At 53.5% G+C, this 16,006-nt stretch overlaps 8 protein-coding genes across 19 annotated transcripts; 6 read left to right on the top strand and 2 right to left on the bottom strand.

The window, feature by feature from the left end:
* The first annotated feature begins 242 nt into the window (after positions 1 to 242).
* On the top strand, positions 243 to 2,387 carry H257_11032 (hypothetical protein). Its single transcript, XM_009837853.1, has 10 exons — positions 243 to 409; positions 466 to 624; positions 685 to 836; positions 889 to 976; positions 1,025 to 1,512; positions 1,606 to 1,676; positions 1,728 to 1,824; positions 1,880 to 1,985; positions 2,036 to 2,159; positions 2,209 to 2,387. Exons 1-10 carry the CDS (start codon positions 249 to 251, stop codon positions 2,278 to 2,280), a joined length of 1,518 nt encoding a protein of 505 aa, XP_009836155.1. The 5' UTR covers positions 243 to 248; the 3' UTR covers positions 2,281 to 2,387.
* A 35-nt stretch (positions 2,388 to 2,422) lies between these two features.
* H257_11033 (hypothetical protein) lies at positions 2,423 to 4,395 on the top strand. Its single transcript, XM_009837854.1, has 4 exons — positions 2,423 to 2,488; positions 2,538 to 2,630; positions 2,680 to 2,801; positions 2,868 to 4,395. Exons 1-4 carry the CDS (start codon positions 2,453 to 2,455, stop codon positions 2,968 to 2,970), a joined length of 354 nt encoding a protein of 117 aa, XP_009836156.1. The 5' UTR covers positions 2,423 to 2,452; the 3' UTR covers positions 2,971 to 4,395.
* Positions 2,721 to 4,410, bottom strand: H257_11034 (hypothetical protein). The gene has a single exon (XM_009837855.1). The coding sequence runs from the start codon at positions 4,379 to 4,381 to the stop codon at positions 3,023 to 3,025; it is 1,359 nt and encodes a 452-aa protein (XP_009836157.1). The 5' UTR covers positions 4,382 to 4,410; the 3' UTR covers positions 2,721 to 3,022.
* A 411-nt stretch (positions 4,411 to 4,821) lies between these two features.
* H257_11035 lies at positions 4,822 to 6,797 on the top strand. 2 transcript variants are annotated; one of them, XM_009837856.1, is made up of 5 exons: positions 4,822 to 5,178; positions 5,228 to 5,559; positions 5,612 to 6,034; positions 6,079 to 6,273; positions 6,320 to 6,797. In XM_009837856.1, exons 1-5 carry the CDS (start codon positions 4,880 to 4,882, stop codon positions 6,688 to 6,690), a joined length of 1,620 nt encoding a protein of 539 aa, XP_009836158.1. In that variant the 5' UTR covers positions 4,822 to 4,879; the 3' UTR covers positions 6,691 to 6,797. The 2 variants fall into 2 exon arrangements, with proteins under 2 accessions (XP_009836158.1, XP_009836159.1); XM_009837857.1 differs by having other exon boundaries at positions 6,079 to 6,797.
* Positions 6,798 to 6,804: 7 nt separating this feature from the next.
* Positions 6,805 to 7,988, top strand: H257_11036 (hypothetical protein; the record flags this gene model as incomplete). The annotated part of the gene is made up of 1 exon (XM_009837858.1): positions 6,805 to 7,988. The coding sequence occupies one exon, from the start codon at positions 6,805 to 6,807 to the stop codon at positions 7,666 to 7,668; it is 864 nt and encodes a 287-aa protein (XP_009836160.1). The 3' UTR covers positions 7,669 to 7,988.
* On the bottom strand, positions 6,902 to 10,462 carry H257_11037 (hypothetical protein). 4 transcript variants are annotated; one of them, XM_009837860.1, is made up of 6 exons: positions 10,009 to 10,462; positions 9,387 to 9,961; positions 8,386 to 8,945; positions 8,011 to 8,075; positions 7,787 to 7,944; positions 6,902 to 7,738 (listed from the first exon to the last, which is right to left on the bottom strand). In XM_009837860.1, the coding sequence occupies exons 1-6, from the start codon at positions 10,403 to 10,405 to the stop codon at positions 7,718 to 7,720; spliced, it is 1,776 nt and encodes a 591-aa protein (XP_009836162.1). In that variant the 5' UTR covers positions 10,406 to 10,462; the 3' UTR covers positions 6,902 to 7,717. The 4 variants fall into 4 exon arrangements, with proteins under 4 accessions (XP_009836162.1, XP_009836161.1, XP_009836163.1 ...); XM_009837859.1 differs by having other exon boundaries at positions 6,902 to 7,944; XM_009837861.1 differs by having other exon boundaries at positions 7,787 to 8,075.
* A 176-nt stretch (positions 10,463 to 10,638) lies between these two features.
* H257_11038 (hypothetical protein) lies at positions 10,639 to 13,384 on the top strand (the record flags this gene model as incomplete). 8 transcript variants are annotated; one of them, XM_009837863.1, is made up of 6 exons in its annotated part: positions 10,639 to 11,484; positions 11,539 to 12,003; positions 12,096 to 12,480; positions 12,536 to 12,651; positions 12,698 to 12,880; positions 12,941 to 13,384. In XM_009837863.1, 6 exons carry the CDS (start codon positions 10,639 to 10,641, stop codon positions 13,283 to 13,285), a joined length of 2,340 nt encoding a protein of 779 aa, XP_009836165.1. In that variant the 3' UTR covers positions 13,286 to 13,384. The 8 variants fall into 8 exon arrangements, with proteins under 8 accessions (XP_009836165.1, XP_009836172.1, XP_009836169.1 ...); XM_009837870.1 differs by having other exon boundaries at positions 12,096 to 12,651; XM_009837867.1 differs by having other exon boundaries at positions 12,536 to 12,880.
* A 172-nt stretch (positions 13,385 to 13,556) lies between these two features.
* On the top strand, positions 13,557 to 15,792 carry H257_11039 (hypothetical protein). Its single transcript, XM_009837871.1, has 8 exons — positions 13,557 to 13,714; positions 13,768 to 13,863; positions 13,914 to 14,423; positions 14,466 to 14,543; positions 14,605 to 14,900; positions 14,960 to 15,061; positions 15,336 to 15,544; positions 15,606 to 15,792. The coding sequence occupies exons 1-8, from the start codon at positions 13,563 to 13,565 to the stop codon at positions 15,684 to 15,686; spliced, it is 1,524 nt and encodes a 507-aa protein (XP_009836173.1). The 5' UTR covers positions 13,557 to 13,562; the 3' UTR covers positions 15,687 to 15,792.
* The last annotated feature ends 214 nt before the right edge of the window (positions 15,793 to 16,006 follow it).

Raw genomic sequence — 16,006 nt, forward strand, 5'->3', positions numbered from 1 at the left:
CGGATCATGTCGTTCGTAAAGTGAAGGATACAATGATCAAGTGTAATTGGGGACAGCATCATCAGTGGAGAAATTATCCGGTTGCTCCAAATGCAAAATCCATCGCGATCTGCATATTCTGGCCGAGCGCATTGAGTTGTCGACGGTGGCGAGAGTAGACGAAGAAGAAGAGCTACCCAATTGAACGGACACACTGTGTCGGGAACTTACCATCGTTGCATTGCCAGCGACCAGAACAGAACGCAACCATGCCCGCTGCACCCCAAACGACCAAGCACAACCGCCTTCGAACCTGCAGCGCACTGCCCGCAGAATCCATTTGCCAGAGGTTTGCAGAAACAGGAGCATGCAAGTTTGGATATCGATGTCGAAACCTGCATATCATCGATGGCATTCTAAACGGAGACATGTAGTACACCATCCCAGTTGACTCGAATCTGTCGTGCTGAAGCGTGGCTCTCGTAGGATTCATCCAACTACTACCTTGCCGGCGGTACCTGCATCCAGCAATCAAGACGAGAACAACGTTCCTTCACCCCCACAATTCGCTCGGGTCTCTCCAGCGTGTCCACCGATTGCTGCCGAATCATCCAACTGTGTTGAATGGCCTCTTCCTCGCCCTCCGTACGCCCGCACCTCTCATCCCGATCCATCCAACCAGCTCACTTGGTCCTCTTCTTGTAGCCCGTCGTCAACCAAACAGCTCGCAGCCAGCCGCAATCCCCGCTTGTCCAAACCACGATTAAGTGGCGACGATGCGGCCAACAAGGGCCACGCTGCAGCCAGTGACCAACTCCTGCCATCCAACGTCACTTGCGACGCGGTCAACAACCAAGGTCAGAGCACTCTTGGCTACACTACACCCTCCACAACCACATATATCATCAGGTGACGGTCAGCAAGTCCTTGCCGCCAGCCTGCTTCCGCTCCCACCACCACAGGAACCACCCGTGTTTCTTGGCTACAACATGCATCGGTACCAACAGCTCCTTATCCAATCATTCTCAACATGAGCCATTCATAGGTGGCTGGCGCATGAAATCGAGGCACTAGTTCACCAAGTGGACGTGAAAATGCACACTGCTCGCGACAAACAACGCCGAGCCACGATGAAATTGAGCGGACTTGTGCGTGAACTGTGGCCGCATGTGACAGTGGAGGTGTACGGGTCGACGCACACGCAGCTCTGTCTGCCTCACAGCGACGTGGATTGCGTGCTGGTGTCGTCCAAAACGTTAACAACATCCCCCGTGGACATGCTGGAAGCGTTGATGGAGAGACTGGAGGCTTGTGCGTGGGCTAGGCACGTGGAACTGCTCCGCAGCGCTCGCATTCCCATCTTGAAGCTGCACTTCGTCAAATGCAGGCATCCCGTCAAGATGGACGTCACGTGCGGTCACTCTCCTGGGCACAGCGGGATGGAGGCGCGCGGAGTGGTCGATCAGTATCGCATGGCCATGCCGGCGCTGCGACCGCTTGTGATTGTGCTCAAGTCGCATTTGCACGCCAAAGGTAGATATTTACCGGATATGAAAATAGATGAACATTTTCATCTTTTTCGTGACAGTTTCAGTTTTCGAAAATTTGACCTTTTCCATGGTGTAGGTCTGAATGCGTCGTACTCTGGCGGACTGTCGTCATATGCGCTCGTGTTGATGGTCGTTCGATTCCTTCAAGTAAGACATGACAGATGCATGTGTGCACATGTCAAGCACACGGCGGTGTAGTTCCAAGGCGATGTACACACTGCCTTCAAAGAGGAGTTGGAGCCCCACACGGACGAAGGCAGACAACCATGCGTGATCTACACGTTTTTCCGCACGGGTACATATGTACCAACATGGGACGAACATGGAGCTGACGATGGGGAATATCTTAGGGATGGTGGTGTGGCAAGGCACGATTGGGATGCTGCTGCTCCAGTTCTTGGACCTACACATACATTTCGACTTTCACCGGTATGGCATGTCCATTGCCAATGGCGGGTACGTTGCCCCGCATGAGAAGGAGTCACATGATGACGGTGAGGGTGTAGGGAATACTTTGAGATTGACCCAGCTGCCACGGCGGTGTCGTTCCCCCCTGTGTCGCCCATGGTTTATATCATGGACCCACTCCGATATAACCACAACATTGGCAACTCGTTCCGCATCCACGAGGTAGCATCACCATGATCCCAGGTGCATGTGGGCTTGACGGCGGAGATAGATTGTCCATGCGTGGCGAGTTTGGCGCGACCAGATCCTTCAGCGGGTATCGCTCAAGGAGACATTGACGTAGCCATGCTCCCTCCACAGCTCCCTTCACAGACGGACGCATGCCGTCCTTAGGCCCACGCCATTTTGCTTCCACTTATCTAATGTTACAATTGCACACTTCAACATCCACGTTTGTTGTCGTTATCCGGATTCGAATTATCCGGTATAACACCTCCCATTCTTGCACTGTGAACATGGCAACCCTTCCGACGACGCGCGAGGCAACCAAGGCATGTTGATGTGCGTGTTTTGCATGCTATTGGGCTAACGGATGCGTAGGAGATCAATGGCGTGGAGACAACCCTCATCGTATCCGAGTTCAGCGACCGGATCTTCGTGGCCGTGACCCAACTCGGCACCTTTGGCACCATTGTATGCCGCCATCTTTGACTCCATTCTTTGTCTACACGATCTTGTGTAGCTCGAAGCGACAAGCAAGGAGAACATGAATGGCAACCTGCTCGTGGACATCTCGGTCCGTCTCGGCAAGCGGGACGACCCGCTGCTGTTGGTGTATGCGCGGCAATTCCTCGAGCATTTTGGGTACTTTACCCCCTGCATATATGTTTCACTTCTAGTCTCTTAACACAGTCGGCATGACGCGTGTAGAATCCCGCGTGGAAAGTCCATCGTCGCGGCCGTGGGGCTCAAGGACCGCAGTTCTGCCACGTTTGAAGTGGTCATGGCGTCATTGAAAGCACTTCTTCCTTAGACCGAATCATTCCATCAACAAAAGATGCTTCTTCTACCATGACCTGCCGTCTTCACCAACCGGCGACGTGGTCCAGGATGAACGGCGTAAAGTACGTGATGAGGATGTTGGCGCCGGCGCGCACGAGACTCAAGTGGGCCTCCCGCACCACGGCGTCCATGGAGCCCGTCGAGTCGCCGTAGTCCTTGAGCATCTTGTACTCGCCCGACACGACGTAGCACGCCACGGGCACGAGCTTCTTGTCGCTCAGCGCCCGGACGATGTCGGTGTAGAACAGACTCGGCTTGACGATCACCGTGTCGGCTCCTTCGGCCACGTCGCGGTCGTACGCCAGCAGCGCGTGCGAGAGGCTGCCCACGGGGTGCTGGTACCGCTGGCGGTCGCCCTTGAACGTCGACTCGACCGCGTCGCGGAACGGCGCGTACATGCACGATGCCTTCTTGGACGTGTACGCCATGATGCTCACGTGCGCGAACCCGTGCGCGTTAAGCGTCGCGCGGATCACGCCGATGCGGTTGTCCATCATATCGGATGGACACACCATGTGCGCGCCGGCCCGGGCGTACGCGAGCGCGATGGCGCCGAGGCGCGAGACGGTCGCGGCGTTGTCGATGATGTCTTCTCCGCCGTGAGGGGAGGGCTTGAGCAGGCCGCAGTGGCCGTGGTCCGTGTACTCGCACATGCACACGTCGCACGAGAGCAGCAGCGACGGCAGCGCCGCGCGCAACGCCGCCATGACCTCGATCACGGGCGTCGATGGGTCGTCCGCCATGCATCCCGACGCGTCCTTGTTGTCTACGACCCCAAACAACATGACGCTGCTCAGCCCCTTGGCGACGAGGCCTTCCAAGTGCGCGACCAGCGACGCGTACTTGTCGCGGTTGCCCCACTGCACGTTCGGCTCGAGGCCGCGGATCGGGTTGTCGTCTGGCCGACCCGTGATGAAGAGCGGGTAGATGAGCTGGGACGCATGCAGCGTAGGCTCGGTCCACGCGCGCATCGCGGGGTGGCTCAGGCCAGAGTGGAGCGACGTTGTAGTCGTCGTCGACGTCGACGGAGCAGTTGGAGTGTGACTTGGTCGTTTATGGGCCAATTGGGGAGGCAAGGCGACGGAAGGAGTAGGTCTGGGTTGGGTGATGGGTGGGGCTGTCTGCTTCTTGAACGGTACATGTGGTGAGACTGCATGGGAGTCGGTGGCATTGGTTCCATCATGGGAGGAATGGAAGGTGCGTCGCTTTAGGGTCGGGTACGCGTTTCGGACGTCATCAGGTGCGGACACGCATTGTCGCATGTGCATCCTCCACCGCTCCTTCGCTTGGGACGACATCTTACCGCCGCAATGCTTGCATGTCGTGATGCGGTTGGGACCTTTCCCATCATGGTTCACTTCTTCGTCAATGTGCTTTCCCATTATTGCAACTTTACTGTCCAGTAGAATTGTACCGTCCAATTCGTAACTGTATGACTGCACTAGTATTACTAGTTGGTCCTACTAAAGTGGTACTAGTATACAGTTAATCGTACAGTTGTCAGTACGTACTACTACTCCGTCGTAATTTATTTCAAAAGCTTTATTTGAACAAGTAATTTGTATTCGACGTCATGATATTTTATTTCCCGCTTGCCTGGACTGTCTGTCATCTGCAACGCTCTGTCCAAGGCACTAGTACGCTCATACTACGTAACGTTAACACATTGAAGTCAACCACGCTGCCTTCAATGGCAGTACTGAATGAATGTACGGTGATGTACTGTACTGTACTGGCCAAATCTAAATAGGCTTTTTTCGTACATCGTACGTACATTGTACAGTACACATGGTGTAGAAATTTCAAGTGCTGAGTTGGGAGTGTTGATTACATTCTGAGGAACGCCGCCTTTGTCATCGCACTCCACAAAACAAACTTAGATGCGACCAGCAACCTCCTCTGCACCTCTGGCAGTCTTGGCGCTGCTGCTGCAGCCTCATGCCGTCCACAGCATTAGACAGCTGCAACTTCATCGCAGCAATGCCTATGATGTCTCCATCAAGAGAAACCTACATACCAACGAGCGCCACCGCCGCCTCGACGATGGACTGTACGAGGTCGTGCCGTTAAACCTCGGGATGGGCACCCATTACACGTGGATCTACGCCGGTACGCCGCCACAACGCGCATCAGTCATTGTGGACACTGGCAGCCATCAGCTTGCGTTTCCATGCAAGGGGTACCGATCCATGCATCGTTCTCTCGTGTATCGCTAACAACTCGTGTAGATGCACGGGCTGCGGAAAGCACACGGACGTTCCATTCGATGCGTCCAAGTCGTCGTCGCTGGTGTACCCTACGTGTGAAGATGTTGGCAAGGACACGGCGATCACATGCGCATCGTGCACGAAGAACAACACTTGCGAAGTGAACCAAATGTACTCGGAAGGGAGCAGTTGGAAGGCGGTGGTGGTCGAAGACAACGTGTGGCTGGGCGATAAAGCAGAATCGGACACTGACAACAACTTTAGCACGAGGTTTCGCTTTGGGTGTCAGTACCACGAGACAGGTCTCTTCACGACCCAAGTGGCCGACGGAATCATGGGACTTTCCACCAAAGGTACATATTTGGTCCTTTGCTTCAATACGTCCGTCATGTCGAACATGTGTAGCGCCGACTGTGATCAAGAAGCTGTTTCAAGATGACAAAATCTCCCAAAATGTGTTTTCGCTCTGCTTTACCTCCACCGGAGGCGCCATGACAGTCGGGAGCCATCACTCCCCCCCTCGCCATGAAGAAGACATGAAGTTTGCCAAAGTGAGCTTTGATGCTACGGGATGGTACGCATTAGACGTGCGCGGTATTCGCATCCACGGCGAGGACATCCATATCGACTCGCCGCGGCTGTTAAATGGCGGGCGGAAAGTGGTCATTGATAGCGGTACCACCGACTCGTACCTTCCTGACGCGCTCGTGGGGGAGTTCAATCGCGTGTTCCAGAAGGTCATGGGGAAAAAGTACGTCACGGGCGGTATGGACGGATATACCGAGGACGAAGTTGAGCTGCTTCCGACGATTGAATATGTCCTCGCAGGTAAATTCAAGGTCTCCACAGAAGTGTTCGTGATGCGTGGATAGGAGTCGATGAAGACGATGTTGTGATGACGATCCCACCGAGTCGATACCTGAAAAAGAAGGCAAACGGACGGTTCTACTCGTCGATCCTGTTGGACGAACCAGGTGGCGGCATCATCGGTGCCAACCTCATGCTCAACCACGATTTTGTGTTTGACGCGGATCGGAATCGAGTGGGATTTGCTAAAGCTAATTGCGGTAGGAAGAGGCACAGGTGGTGGTGGTGGTTGATGGCGTTTGGTAGAGTTTGAAGAAGTGGTTGCCGCGACGGATGCATCGTCGTCGCTAGGCAGCGAGGAAGATTATCCGTTGGTGTTGACGTTGGGAGGGGTAGCCATCGCGTTGTTGTTTATCGTTGGGATGGCTGTTGCCGTGTGCAAGTCAAAAGATCCGCGATGGACCCAAGTCAACTTGAACGAGTTGGACGTTGACGAAGAAGCTGGGCTCGTTGTGAGTTCGGTGACCGAGAAGGAAGACGGTGCTGCGTCCGTGACGGAGGAAGGCGAGGCATCATACGACACCCCTCCAGACGAAGATGACGAGTTCTTCAACGCGCAGCATGAGGATGCGGTCGACGGCGCGGACAAGGCCGAGCTGCATCGCATGGACCTGTAGATTGATCGAATTTGAGCAGTAAATTGTGTTGGTTGTTTCCGGATAAACGTGTTTGAAATCCGGATAACACGAGCCAATCTAACGAACTCTCCAAGATACAATTGACCTTTCATCATGACGAACGTCAACGTCGTCGGCACCTCAAGCGGAGACACCCAGTGGACGGCGATGGAACCGCCATCAGATCCAAAGTACATGCGCGATGGAGTCACGTCCTTCTGCCAATCCTTCGCCAACGATACATCGGTCACCATCGTTGCACCTGAGGATACCTTGATCTTTGAGCAACAACGATCTCCCATCCAAGGCATGAACACGACCGTCACTTGGACGTACGACTCCCCTTCTATCAACACTTCCGACATGCGTTACTCCACATGCGTCCGAGACACGTGCGCACCATTCCTCGATGCTAAGAACTCGTCGTCTACGATCCAGGAGGTGTCGTTACCTGGACAAGGCATATTCCCCCTCCACCTGCGCCTGCTTTGGACGACTCCGTCGACGGTGGTTCAATGCGAGGGCATCGTGTCCGTCGATTTTAGCGTTCCTACCACCTCAGATGTCGGCAACAACCACGTCATCACCATCGTCGTGGTCATCACCGTCGTCATGGGTTTCGTTGTTCTCGCTACTCATATCTACAGGCGTCGGCGTTCCTTTCGTTCGAAACCGACCGACACGACCATCTCCGTGGACCTTCCTCCGTCCATGTCCCTCGCTCCCCCGGCACCTTCATCGACGTGGTTTGAGTCGATATACCACAACGACCGCGCCCTTCCCGCGTCCATCCTCCACGACGACCGCTTCACCCGCGCCATTCTCCGCAGCAGCGTGCCTTCCGACCACGACCAAAGTTTCCATTCCGACCTGTTAGACTCGTCCGTCGCATCGTCGTCGTCCATGAACACCCCCTGGCACGACTGCGGACACATAAACTCGTCCAACAGCTCCACTGTGTACCCCATGTCCGACTAAGATATTCGTTCATATGGTACATACGTGTTATATTCTCCAGGCCTTGCACCTACCCCACCTTGCTCTGCACCTACATTCACGCCATCACCACGGACACCACATCGACGACATTGGGTACCTTTAACAGTTGGTCGGGGGGTAGTTCGAGTCGATGCGGCGGGGACGTGGTCAGTAGGTGCAGCTCCACGCTGCACACAATCTCCTTAACTGGCCGCCTCTCGTCTTGTCCAAACGTAAACACCTTGCCTTGCTGCTGCTGCACCTCCTCGTCCTCTTCTGCACCCCCATGTATACATACATCAACATCCGTCAGATATATGCCATGCATACAGTGTCACATACGCAACATGGTCAGTTCGACGGTCGCGTCCTCTGCGCCGTGCAGCATGCTGGCTGTGACATCGTACCTATCGCCAACATCGTGAGTCAAAGATATATATATAAATATATATATATATATATTGTTGATGTGTTTCGAGTGAGAATGAATGTACACAACCAAAGTGCAGAAGAAGGATTTAGCCAATCAAATTGCATCAAAAAAGTCAAATTAGTGTGTATGACTTCAATTAGTGTGTGTGACTTCAATTAGTGTCAAACCAATTTACTACATACAAAATTCAAGACAAACAATCGATCGATGGATTTGGCGAATTACAAAAGTCAGCCAACTTTTGGGTAAAAGGATGTCAATATGCTTCAGGGTGGGTACTGTACCCCAGCTGCGCGAGGCTGTATCCCCGTGGATCGTGCTCATTCCGCACGACAACATACTCCATCGCAGCATACTCCAATGCTTCTATCGGGTCTTCTTCCCTATGGAGGAGGCCACCGCCGGCGACGTCTTCTTCAGGCGACGGCGGCGGCGGGTCCGCCACCTCCTCGTCCTTGAACAGACCCCGGCAGGTTTGCATATGGCGGCGCATCCGTCGAGGAGATGACACGAGAAGGTCTTCTTTTTCTTGTTTCAACGAGTGAGGGTCAAGCCTACTGCTGCCCACGTGGCAGTGCCGACACTCGACGCCCAAGTACCATCCCAACCGAGGCGCTCGAGGTATAAAGTGCGTCCACAACACTGTCGGCCACGGCCGCTTTCTTGTGTGCATATCTTGGATGGGGTTTTCAACGTCCATAGAGTTATCTTCTTCCTTGTCCACTGCCAACTCGGCTTTGCACGGGGCTTGTAAAAACGAAGTGGTTGCATCAGAGTCGACTACTGGGATCGACGATTGGGGGGACGCTACTGGCTGGTCTGTAGACATCAGCGCCGCTTGAATCTACCCAAATGCACACCCAATACAAACGTTATTAACCAAATACTTATATATCGTCGATTTTCTACCCATTTTAATATATTTTTCCATGGTGAAGAGCACACCCATGCCGAGAAGACACCTGATTGGCTAATATCCACTTTGCCCTTTTCATAGAAAATCGAACATGGATTGTAGCCAATCAGCAACAAGTAATTTCGGATTGACCAATCAAAGAGATTGGTCGCTCGGCGCGATTCGGACACTTTTATTCCAATAATAAAAAAAACCATTTCGAAAACCAAGTATATAGTAGAATGTTTTATTTTTTTCCAAATAATCAAAAAAAACTATCAGGTAACATGAAAAAAAAACATTCTTGTTCCCAACATGGAATATAAGACACACCACGATATCCCATTGAAATACCTACTAAATCATCGATTAACTAACGTTAGTTAGTACCTTGTCCAACGAGCGGGGGGGAAGGTTGTACAGGTCTTGGCTGCACACGAGGTCGACTTGGCACAACACGTCGGAGGTTGCAACTGTGGCTTGTACCTTGGACAGCGCGAACCAGGCAGGCCGTTCTGCTGATGACTGTGTGAGCCACTCCAACGTCGTCGTGTCGATGGCTTCTTCCAAGGGCAGTGCGAGATGGAAGAGCTGGTTGGCGCGGGTCGGGTGCTGCGTCCGGACGGCCAGCGCACTGACCATGTGCGACGAGATGGAGATAGGTCCTTTGGCGCGGCGGCGGGGCTGGAGGGGCGCCATGTCGGCGTCGGCCTTGCGGAACGCCGTGAGCGCGTCCGCCGGGACGTGCGCGCACTTGAACAGGTGCGTCTTCATGCGCGCCATGGCAGACACAAACACCTTGGGCGGAGTCGTCCCGGCGGCGGCGGCGGCGTCGTGGCAGTGCTTGCATTCGACGTACCAGTTGTTGTAGTACTTGGCCATATCCGTGCGCTTGATAAAGTGTTCCCAGATGTACGCCGTGCTGTACGCGGTCGCAGGCGTGCTCGCTTCCTTCGCGACTGGTTCTGTCGCGACAATGAGACGAAGAAAGGACAGATGGTGTAAGTCGTACCGCCAGAGGGCTGGATCTTCACAAGCGTCGGGCGTTTCTTCGTGCCGGACGGCGACCCGTCGTGGCCATTACTACTCGTGGACTTTCGCTTGGGCGCTACGACCTTGACGGGGGACGGCGGCATGTCGTTGCCGATGACTTTACGTGCGTGTACACACCAGCGCAGATGAGCCATCATCTTAACGGTCGTGCTGATAACAATCTCGGGCGGCGAAACGTCGTCGTCGGACGCCCGCTTGTCGTAAGCGTCGCGACAGTGGCGGCACTCGACGCGCCAGTTGTTGAAGTACTTGTCCAGGTCTCGTCGCTTGACGAAGTGTGCCCAGATGTGCGCTGTGCGGTTTGTGCCTTGTCGGCCTGGGCGCTCCACGGGAGCTGCTGCCGTTGCTTCTGCCATGCCGCCCGCTGGTACAGTAGTAACGTTAGATCGGCACACCTGGATGGAAACCACGAAATTCCAGTATGCGTTGAGCGTTCTGAACACGTTCGGTTCGACGTTTTGGTTTTACAACGTTTCCTACGCGTTTAAACACAATAGTTCTTTTAAGAACTCGAAGAATATGGTTTTTTAAATGCTTTAAAATATAAGAAGATTCTTTTAATTGAAAAAAGCTATGGTACCATTTTGACATGGCCGTGGCGATCGGAGCATCGTCGCACCGCCTCCTTGTTGGACTCACGCCGCACAATGTCTGCGTGGGCTTCCTCATCGCCATGTACATTCGCGAGTATGAAGCATGCAGCATGTCCATGGACGTCCATGCGAACGATGGCATCAACCCACATCATGCGTTGGCGGTGTTCCTCATGGAACACACATGTGGATCCAGGTCAAGCGGTCCGTTGACATTTGCCGCCTTTTGTGCTGCCCTGGATACGATCAACCCAACGTGGTCGATGGAGTTCCAGGTCGTGATGCGTCGCCTGAGCACGCGCTCGGTCCATGACCTCGCCGAGTGTCTGGTCACGTTGTGTCTCCCTGGAACAGACGACGTGCTCGTAGCGTCGACCCCATTCGGTCGGTTCGCACGCATGCTCGCTCTTGCGATCCACTCGGCGTTCTTCGACGGCCTTTGCATTTTGCGCGACCACATGCAGTCCTTCGTCGCTCCCTCCACCCCTTCCGTCCCCACCACCGCCGCTCCATCCTCTCTCCTCGACACCGACCATTCATCCCCTATCGACGACGTCCATTTCCGCACCGCTCTCCAAACCGACCCGACATCTCCCCGCCTCCTCTTCGCGCGCTACGTAAACTTCCAGCGGCGCCGTGAGTTCCTAGGAGCATTAGATGCGTTGCACGCATACCACAACATCGCCCTCCACGTCGCGACCGACGTGCCCGACATGAAGCGCTTCGGACCGCATTACGCATCGCTCAACCTCGCCATCTTCTACTGGACCTTCGGCCATCCCGCCAAGGCCACCGCCGCGCTCCATGAGGCCGTCCGCGTCGCGCAGAGCGCGCGAGACAACGTAAGGTCATATTCGTCCATCACAGTGATGACGATTGTATGCATGCATTATTAGGTGTGTGTCGCGTATGCATTGAGCTACCTCTTGCAATGGGATTGTGCCCCATTTGACCTCCAGCGAGCGCTTCATTGCATGTCCATGGCGGACGCCGCGGGGCTGCCGCGCCTATCGCTCCTGGCCAAGTTGACGTGCATCCAGCACGGCAGCTCCGCTCCTCCGTCTACTCCTCCGTCTGTGCAGCCCCTTCGATCGTGGCTGGCGGTACAGGCATGTGGAACTGCCGCGAACGCCGCCATCACGACACCTCCCCCGTCGTCCTTGGCGAGTGGGGAGATGGAGCCCAAGCAGGCCAAGCTGGAGGCGTGGGTGCACACCCAGGTGCAGATCGGACTCACGCAAGCCGCGGTGTGGCGGCGCCTGGGCTTTCGATCAATGCAGCGCCTGGCGTTGGCTAGGGTTTGGGTTATGCTGTCTCCACCACACACGGCCGAACACTCGGTCCACGACATTGCCCTTTTGGTAAATATATATATTTATATTTATTTATATATATCTTTTAAATATATATATATATCTTTGTTTTGTGTCAAATGATTATCTTTCTTGTGTAGCTCTGCCATCAAGCCGACATGCAGTTGGCAGCTCCACAGGACGGGTCGTCGTCTGCGACTAGTCCTACTACTACTAGTACTACTACTACTCCTACTACGTGGACAAACTCGACGTTGTACGCCCCGGCGCTTCGGCAGTTAGTAGCTTCGGTGCTCCACTTGGACGAGGGTACTACTAGTAGTACTACTAGTTCTGCCCACAAGGCCACCAGCGACGTCGTGTGGCAAGACATGGTCATGCAGCAGACAGTTGTCCGCATTTGCTTTGAATGGGCGCTGGCGACGATGGAACTGCGTAAAGCAGAAACGTACTTGCATATATGGGAGGCATTGCACTCCACCTTGATGCCATTAGGGGATGACGTGGAGCTGGCTCTGGCCAAAGGTAATCCTTGTCGTCGTGTGTCCAGTTGATAGTATTGTCGCATGCTGACGACTAGCGCGGCTCTACCGGCGGCAAGACAGACCGCAGGATGCATGGAAGCTCCTTCAAGGAGTTCCAAAAGTAGAGTTGCCGCCGTATGGCCGCGCCCAAGTGATGCTCCAGCTCTCGCATGTACTTTGCACAGAATGAGATGGATATGACACGCTGATGAGACTAGGTCACACTGCATGCTGACGCGCCGTTCAATGCGCTCCCGGCGTTGATGGAATGTTTGGCGCTGTGCGAAGACATCGGAAGCGAAGTCCTCATGGCACAGGCAAAGGTGCTGCTCGCGCGGCTGTATGTGGCGATGGAACGAGCGGAGGATGCAGTCGCGCTGTTGGAAGAGATCTGTCCTTACGTACTGTACATGCTCGTTTCAAAATGCCGCAGCAGTGATGGGGAATGCTTGCGTGCGTAGGTGCTCGAGCATGGAGGGTGGAAGCTGCAAGCCGAGGTGGGGCTCGAGATGGCCAAGGCATATTTTGTCTTGCAAGAGTACGACAAGTGTCTGGTGGTGTTGGAGCCAAGCAAAGTTGCCGCGGTGAACGCGGAGGACTTGCTTCTCGGTGTGGAAGTTGGGATGATGATTGCACGAGTCTACCACATGCGGCAGGATTGGGAAGCGCGGGACCGCGTCGCGGACGAGTGTCTGCGGTGGAACGAGTCGATGGAAGCGAGTCGGGAGAGGGAGGCCGCTGACGTTGTGTCGGTCCTGGAGGGTCCTCATGCCCTCCTCCGTGTTCTCAGTGATCGTGGCATGTGATTCCGACCTTGTTGACTTTTCAGATCCAGCTAGCCAATCAAAACAAGGCAAGAATTATTTACCAGAACTTATTACTACAATAAGAAACCTTAAATAGGATACATTTTGTTACTGTGAGGTACAATAACGGAATTTATTTTAACAATTTTACATTCGGCGTAGGATAAATCGCTCTACTATAAAGTACATTTTGTTATAATTGAGTTTTAACGAAACTCAGATAAGGTACATTTTGTTGGAGGGCTTGATTACACTGTAACGACATTGCCATCCCATCATGAGCATTGGCGACAGCACAGTCGATGGAGTTATTCGCTTGAGCCTGCAGAGAGAGGTACATTATCCCACCCGTCGATGGCTGAGCGGGACGAACACGACTGGGAGTCGGACCATCGCATCTGACAAGGTCTCCCTTGGGGTCGGCATCGGGTACGTTGTTTCTTGATCACTGTGGAGTATGAATGGTGTTGCTGCTGTGGTAGGACACATTATGCCGAGATCTACTTGGGTCTACCGCCGCAGAGAGCTTCCGTCATCGTGGATACGGGGAGTCACATGACTGCGCTTCCATGTTCATCGTACGTCGTCGTGGATCGTCGCTGTGTCATCACACATGTCGTTCCTGCAGGTGTGTCGACTGCGGGGAACATACCGACCCCCCGTACGACGTGAGCAAGTCTACGACGGCCAACTACCTCACATGTGCCGAGTACGGTCACTGCTACTCGTGCGAGTCGAACAACCACTGCCGCATGACCCAGAGCTACGCCGAAGGAAGCATGTGGAGTGCGTTGATGGTGAGCGAGTTGTGCTGGGTAGGACCCCTTCCATCTACCAACGACGACAACGCCCCAGACGAACCCGATCCGTCCATGCTGTTGTCCAAGTTTGGCGTCCGGTTTCCCATCGGATGCCAGACCAAAGAAACGGGTCTATTTCTCACGCAAAAGGAGAATGGAATCATGGGCATGTCCCAAGACCCCAACACAATCGTCCCGTTCCTAGTCAAAAGCGGCGTGTTAAGAGCCAATTTGTTTTCCTTGTGCTTTGCCGACACTGGCGGTACCATGGTGCTTGGTGGCATCGACCCAACGCTGCATATAGCACCCCCCATGTACACGCCGCTGTTGACCACAAGGTAGGACCTTGCCATTCAAAACAACCGTTAACGGCAACACAGTGGCTGGTTTACCGTGGAAGTGCTCGACATTTTGATTGGCAACGTCTCGCTCAACATTGCGCCGTCGTGGTACAACAGGTATGCAAACCACCAGTTTCAAGTGTCCTCGTAAATCAAATCGAACGTTAACGGCTTGTAGCGGTCGAGGTGTGATTGTAGACAGCGGGTCCACCGACTCGTACTTTCCATCGAGCGTCGGGTCTTCGTTTGCGTCTTTGTATCGGACAATTGCCAATGGCCACTCATACAGAGAAGACGACGCGGTGCTGCTAAGTCCATCTGACCAGCGAAAGCTCCCGAATATCCAATTTGTTTTACGGGGGACGACGCCAGGGTCGTCGGTGGTGTTGTCGATCCCGCCCTTGCAGTACTACACGGCCAACGCAGACGGTTCCGTGGCCAACAACATTCACTTTACCCAGTCCAGTGGCGGAGGTAACCAGTCAGTGTATACGTGGGTGGTCGTTAAGGGCTGTTTTGTTTGTTTATGTCAGTGTTGGGGGCGAGCACGATGGCCAACTTTGACGTGATCTTCGACATGGACCAGCACCGCGTGGGGTTTGCGCCGGCGCGATGCGACGAAACCCACGGACACGGTACGAATGATGGTCATGTTGTACGCGCCATAGTGAATGCAAGATGCATGAGAGTACGACGAACCTGAATGATGGTCTGTGTCTTGTGTTGAACGAAATGTACTCTCTGTGAATCTGTCAGAGGATACAACGTTGAATACACCTACCTGCAATTTGATTGGTCAAAAGTTTTTTATTCGAAACATTCATATATTGGCTACTTCGGTCGATTTTGATCTTTGTCGATTGACAGCCTCAGTCCATATTGAAATATCGAATACTATTATACTTCTAGGGGACTTTGCCCCGAATGTGTCGAAGGGCCAATGGACGGATAAGTCATTTTGGGAGGTATATGGGACGCTGGTCACGGCTGTGCTCGTGTGTTCGGGTGGAGGGCTGGCGGTGCTGCTTCTCGTGCGGGTACTGGGCCGTCGGCAGCAGCACTGGACCCAAGTGGCCCTGGAAGAGAGCGGTACCCCCCCCGCGCCTCCGACGAACGAGGTAATAATGAACACATAGTTATTAAATCATGATGACGAAAATAATGTGTGAACGGACGTAGGACGGCGACCTGCATACCCCCGTGTCCCCAAAGAGGTCGCCTCGATCACAGGATGATTCCATTGGCATCCATGTGATGTAGATGAAAGCTAACATACTGTACACAAACTATTACTGGTGCATTGAGTACCTACATGGAGTACACCTTTTTGCGGTGAATTTCATCTGTTTTTCACTACCTAGTACTACTGGTAAGTTATCACGGAAACGGCCAATTATTGCCCTCATTTTGACGCCTTATGTTTTTGGCCATATCTCATGACAAAATGAAATTTTGAATTTTTTTAAAGTTATACCGTTGTAGACGAGAGTATATGAAAACTCAAATTGATCGGAATTTGGAGTATTTTTAGCGAAGCTATGTTCCAACAAACGCAAAAGTTTTGAAATTTGCCGAGCCGG

The sequence above is a fragment of the Aphanomyces astaci genome (genome assembly GCF_000520075.1).
Source record: "Aphanomyces astaci strain APO3 unplaced genomic scaffold supercont1.31, whole genome shotgun sequence".
In the NCBI taxonomy this organism is placed as follows: Eukaryota; Oomycota; class Saprolegniomycetes; order Saprolegniales; family Verrucalvaceae; genus Aphanomyces; species Aphanomyces astaci.

Bases quoted from the DNA above. Each gene is read 5' to 3' on its own strand.
- H257_11032 (XM_009837853.1), top strand. From the start codon at position 249: ATGCCCGCTGCACCCCAAACGACCAAGCACAACCGCCTTCGAACCTGC. The intron at 410-465 runs GTAGTACACCAT...TGGCTCTCGTAG, and splicing joins GGCATTCTAAACGGAGACAT to GATTCATCCAACTACTACCT. The intron at 2,160-2,208 runs GTAGCATCACCA...CGGCGGAGATAG, and splicing joins ACTCGTTCCGCATCCACGAG to ATTGTCCATGCGTGGCGAGT.
- H257_11033 (XM_009837854.1), top strand. From the start codon at position 2,453: ATGGCAACCCTTCCGACGACGCGCGAGGCAACCAAG. The intron at 2,631-2,679 runs GTATGCCGCCAT...GATCTTGTGTAG, and splicing joins TCGGCACCTTTGGCACCATT to CTCGAAGCGACAAGCAAGGA. The intron at 2,802-2,867 runs GTACTTTACCCC...TGACGCGTGTAG, and splicing joins CAATTCCTCGAGCATTTTGG to AATCCCGCGTGGAAAGTCCA.
- H257_11034 (XM_009837855.1), bottom strand. From the start codon at position 4,381: ATGGGAAAGCACATTGACGAAGAAGTGAACCATGATGGGAAAGGTCCC.
- H257_11035 (XM_009837856.1), top strand. From the start codon at position 4,880: ATGCGACCAGCAACCTCCTCTGCACCTCTGGCAGTCTTGGCGCTGCTG. The intron at 5,560-5,611 runs GTACATATTTGG...GAACATGTGTAG, and splicing joins CATGGGACTTTCCACCAAAG to CGCCGACTGTGATCAAGAAG. The intron at 6,035-6,078 runs GTAAATTCAAGG...ATGCGTGGATAG, and splicing joins GATTGAATATGTCCTCGCAG to GAGTCGATGAAGACGATGTT.
- H257_11037 (XM_009837859.1), bottom strand. From the start codon at position 10,405: ATGGCAGAAGCAACGGCAGCAGCTCCCGTGGAGCGCCCAGGCCGACAA. The intron at 9,962-10,008 runs GTACGACTTACA...TTGTCGCGACAG, and splicing joins GAAGATCCAGCCCTCTGGCG to AACCAGTCGCGAAGGAAGCG. The intron at 8,076-8,385 runs GTACAGTACCCA...TGTTGGCGATAG, and splicing joins TACAGCCTCGCGCAGCTGGG to GTACGATGTCACAGCCAGCA.
- H257_11039 (XM_009837871.1), top strand. From the start codon at position 13,563: ATGAGCATTGGCGACAGCACAGTCGATGGAGTTATTCGCTTGAGCCTG. The intron at 14,424-14,465 runs GTAGGACCTTGC...ACGGCAACACAG, and splicing joins ACGCCGCTGTTGACCACAAG to TGGCTGGTTTACCGTGGAAG. The intron at 15,545-15,605 runs GTAATAATGAAC...GAACGGACGTAG, and splicing joins CCGCGCCTCCGACGAACGAG to GACGGCGACCTGCATACCCC.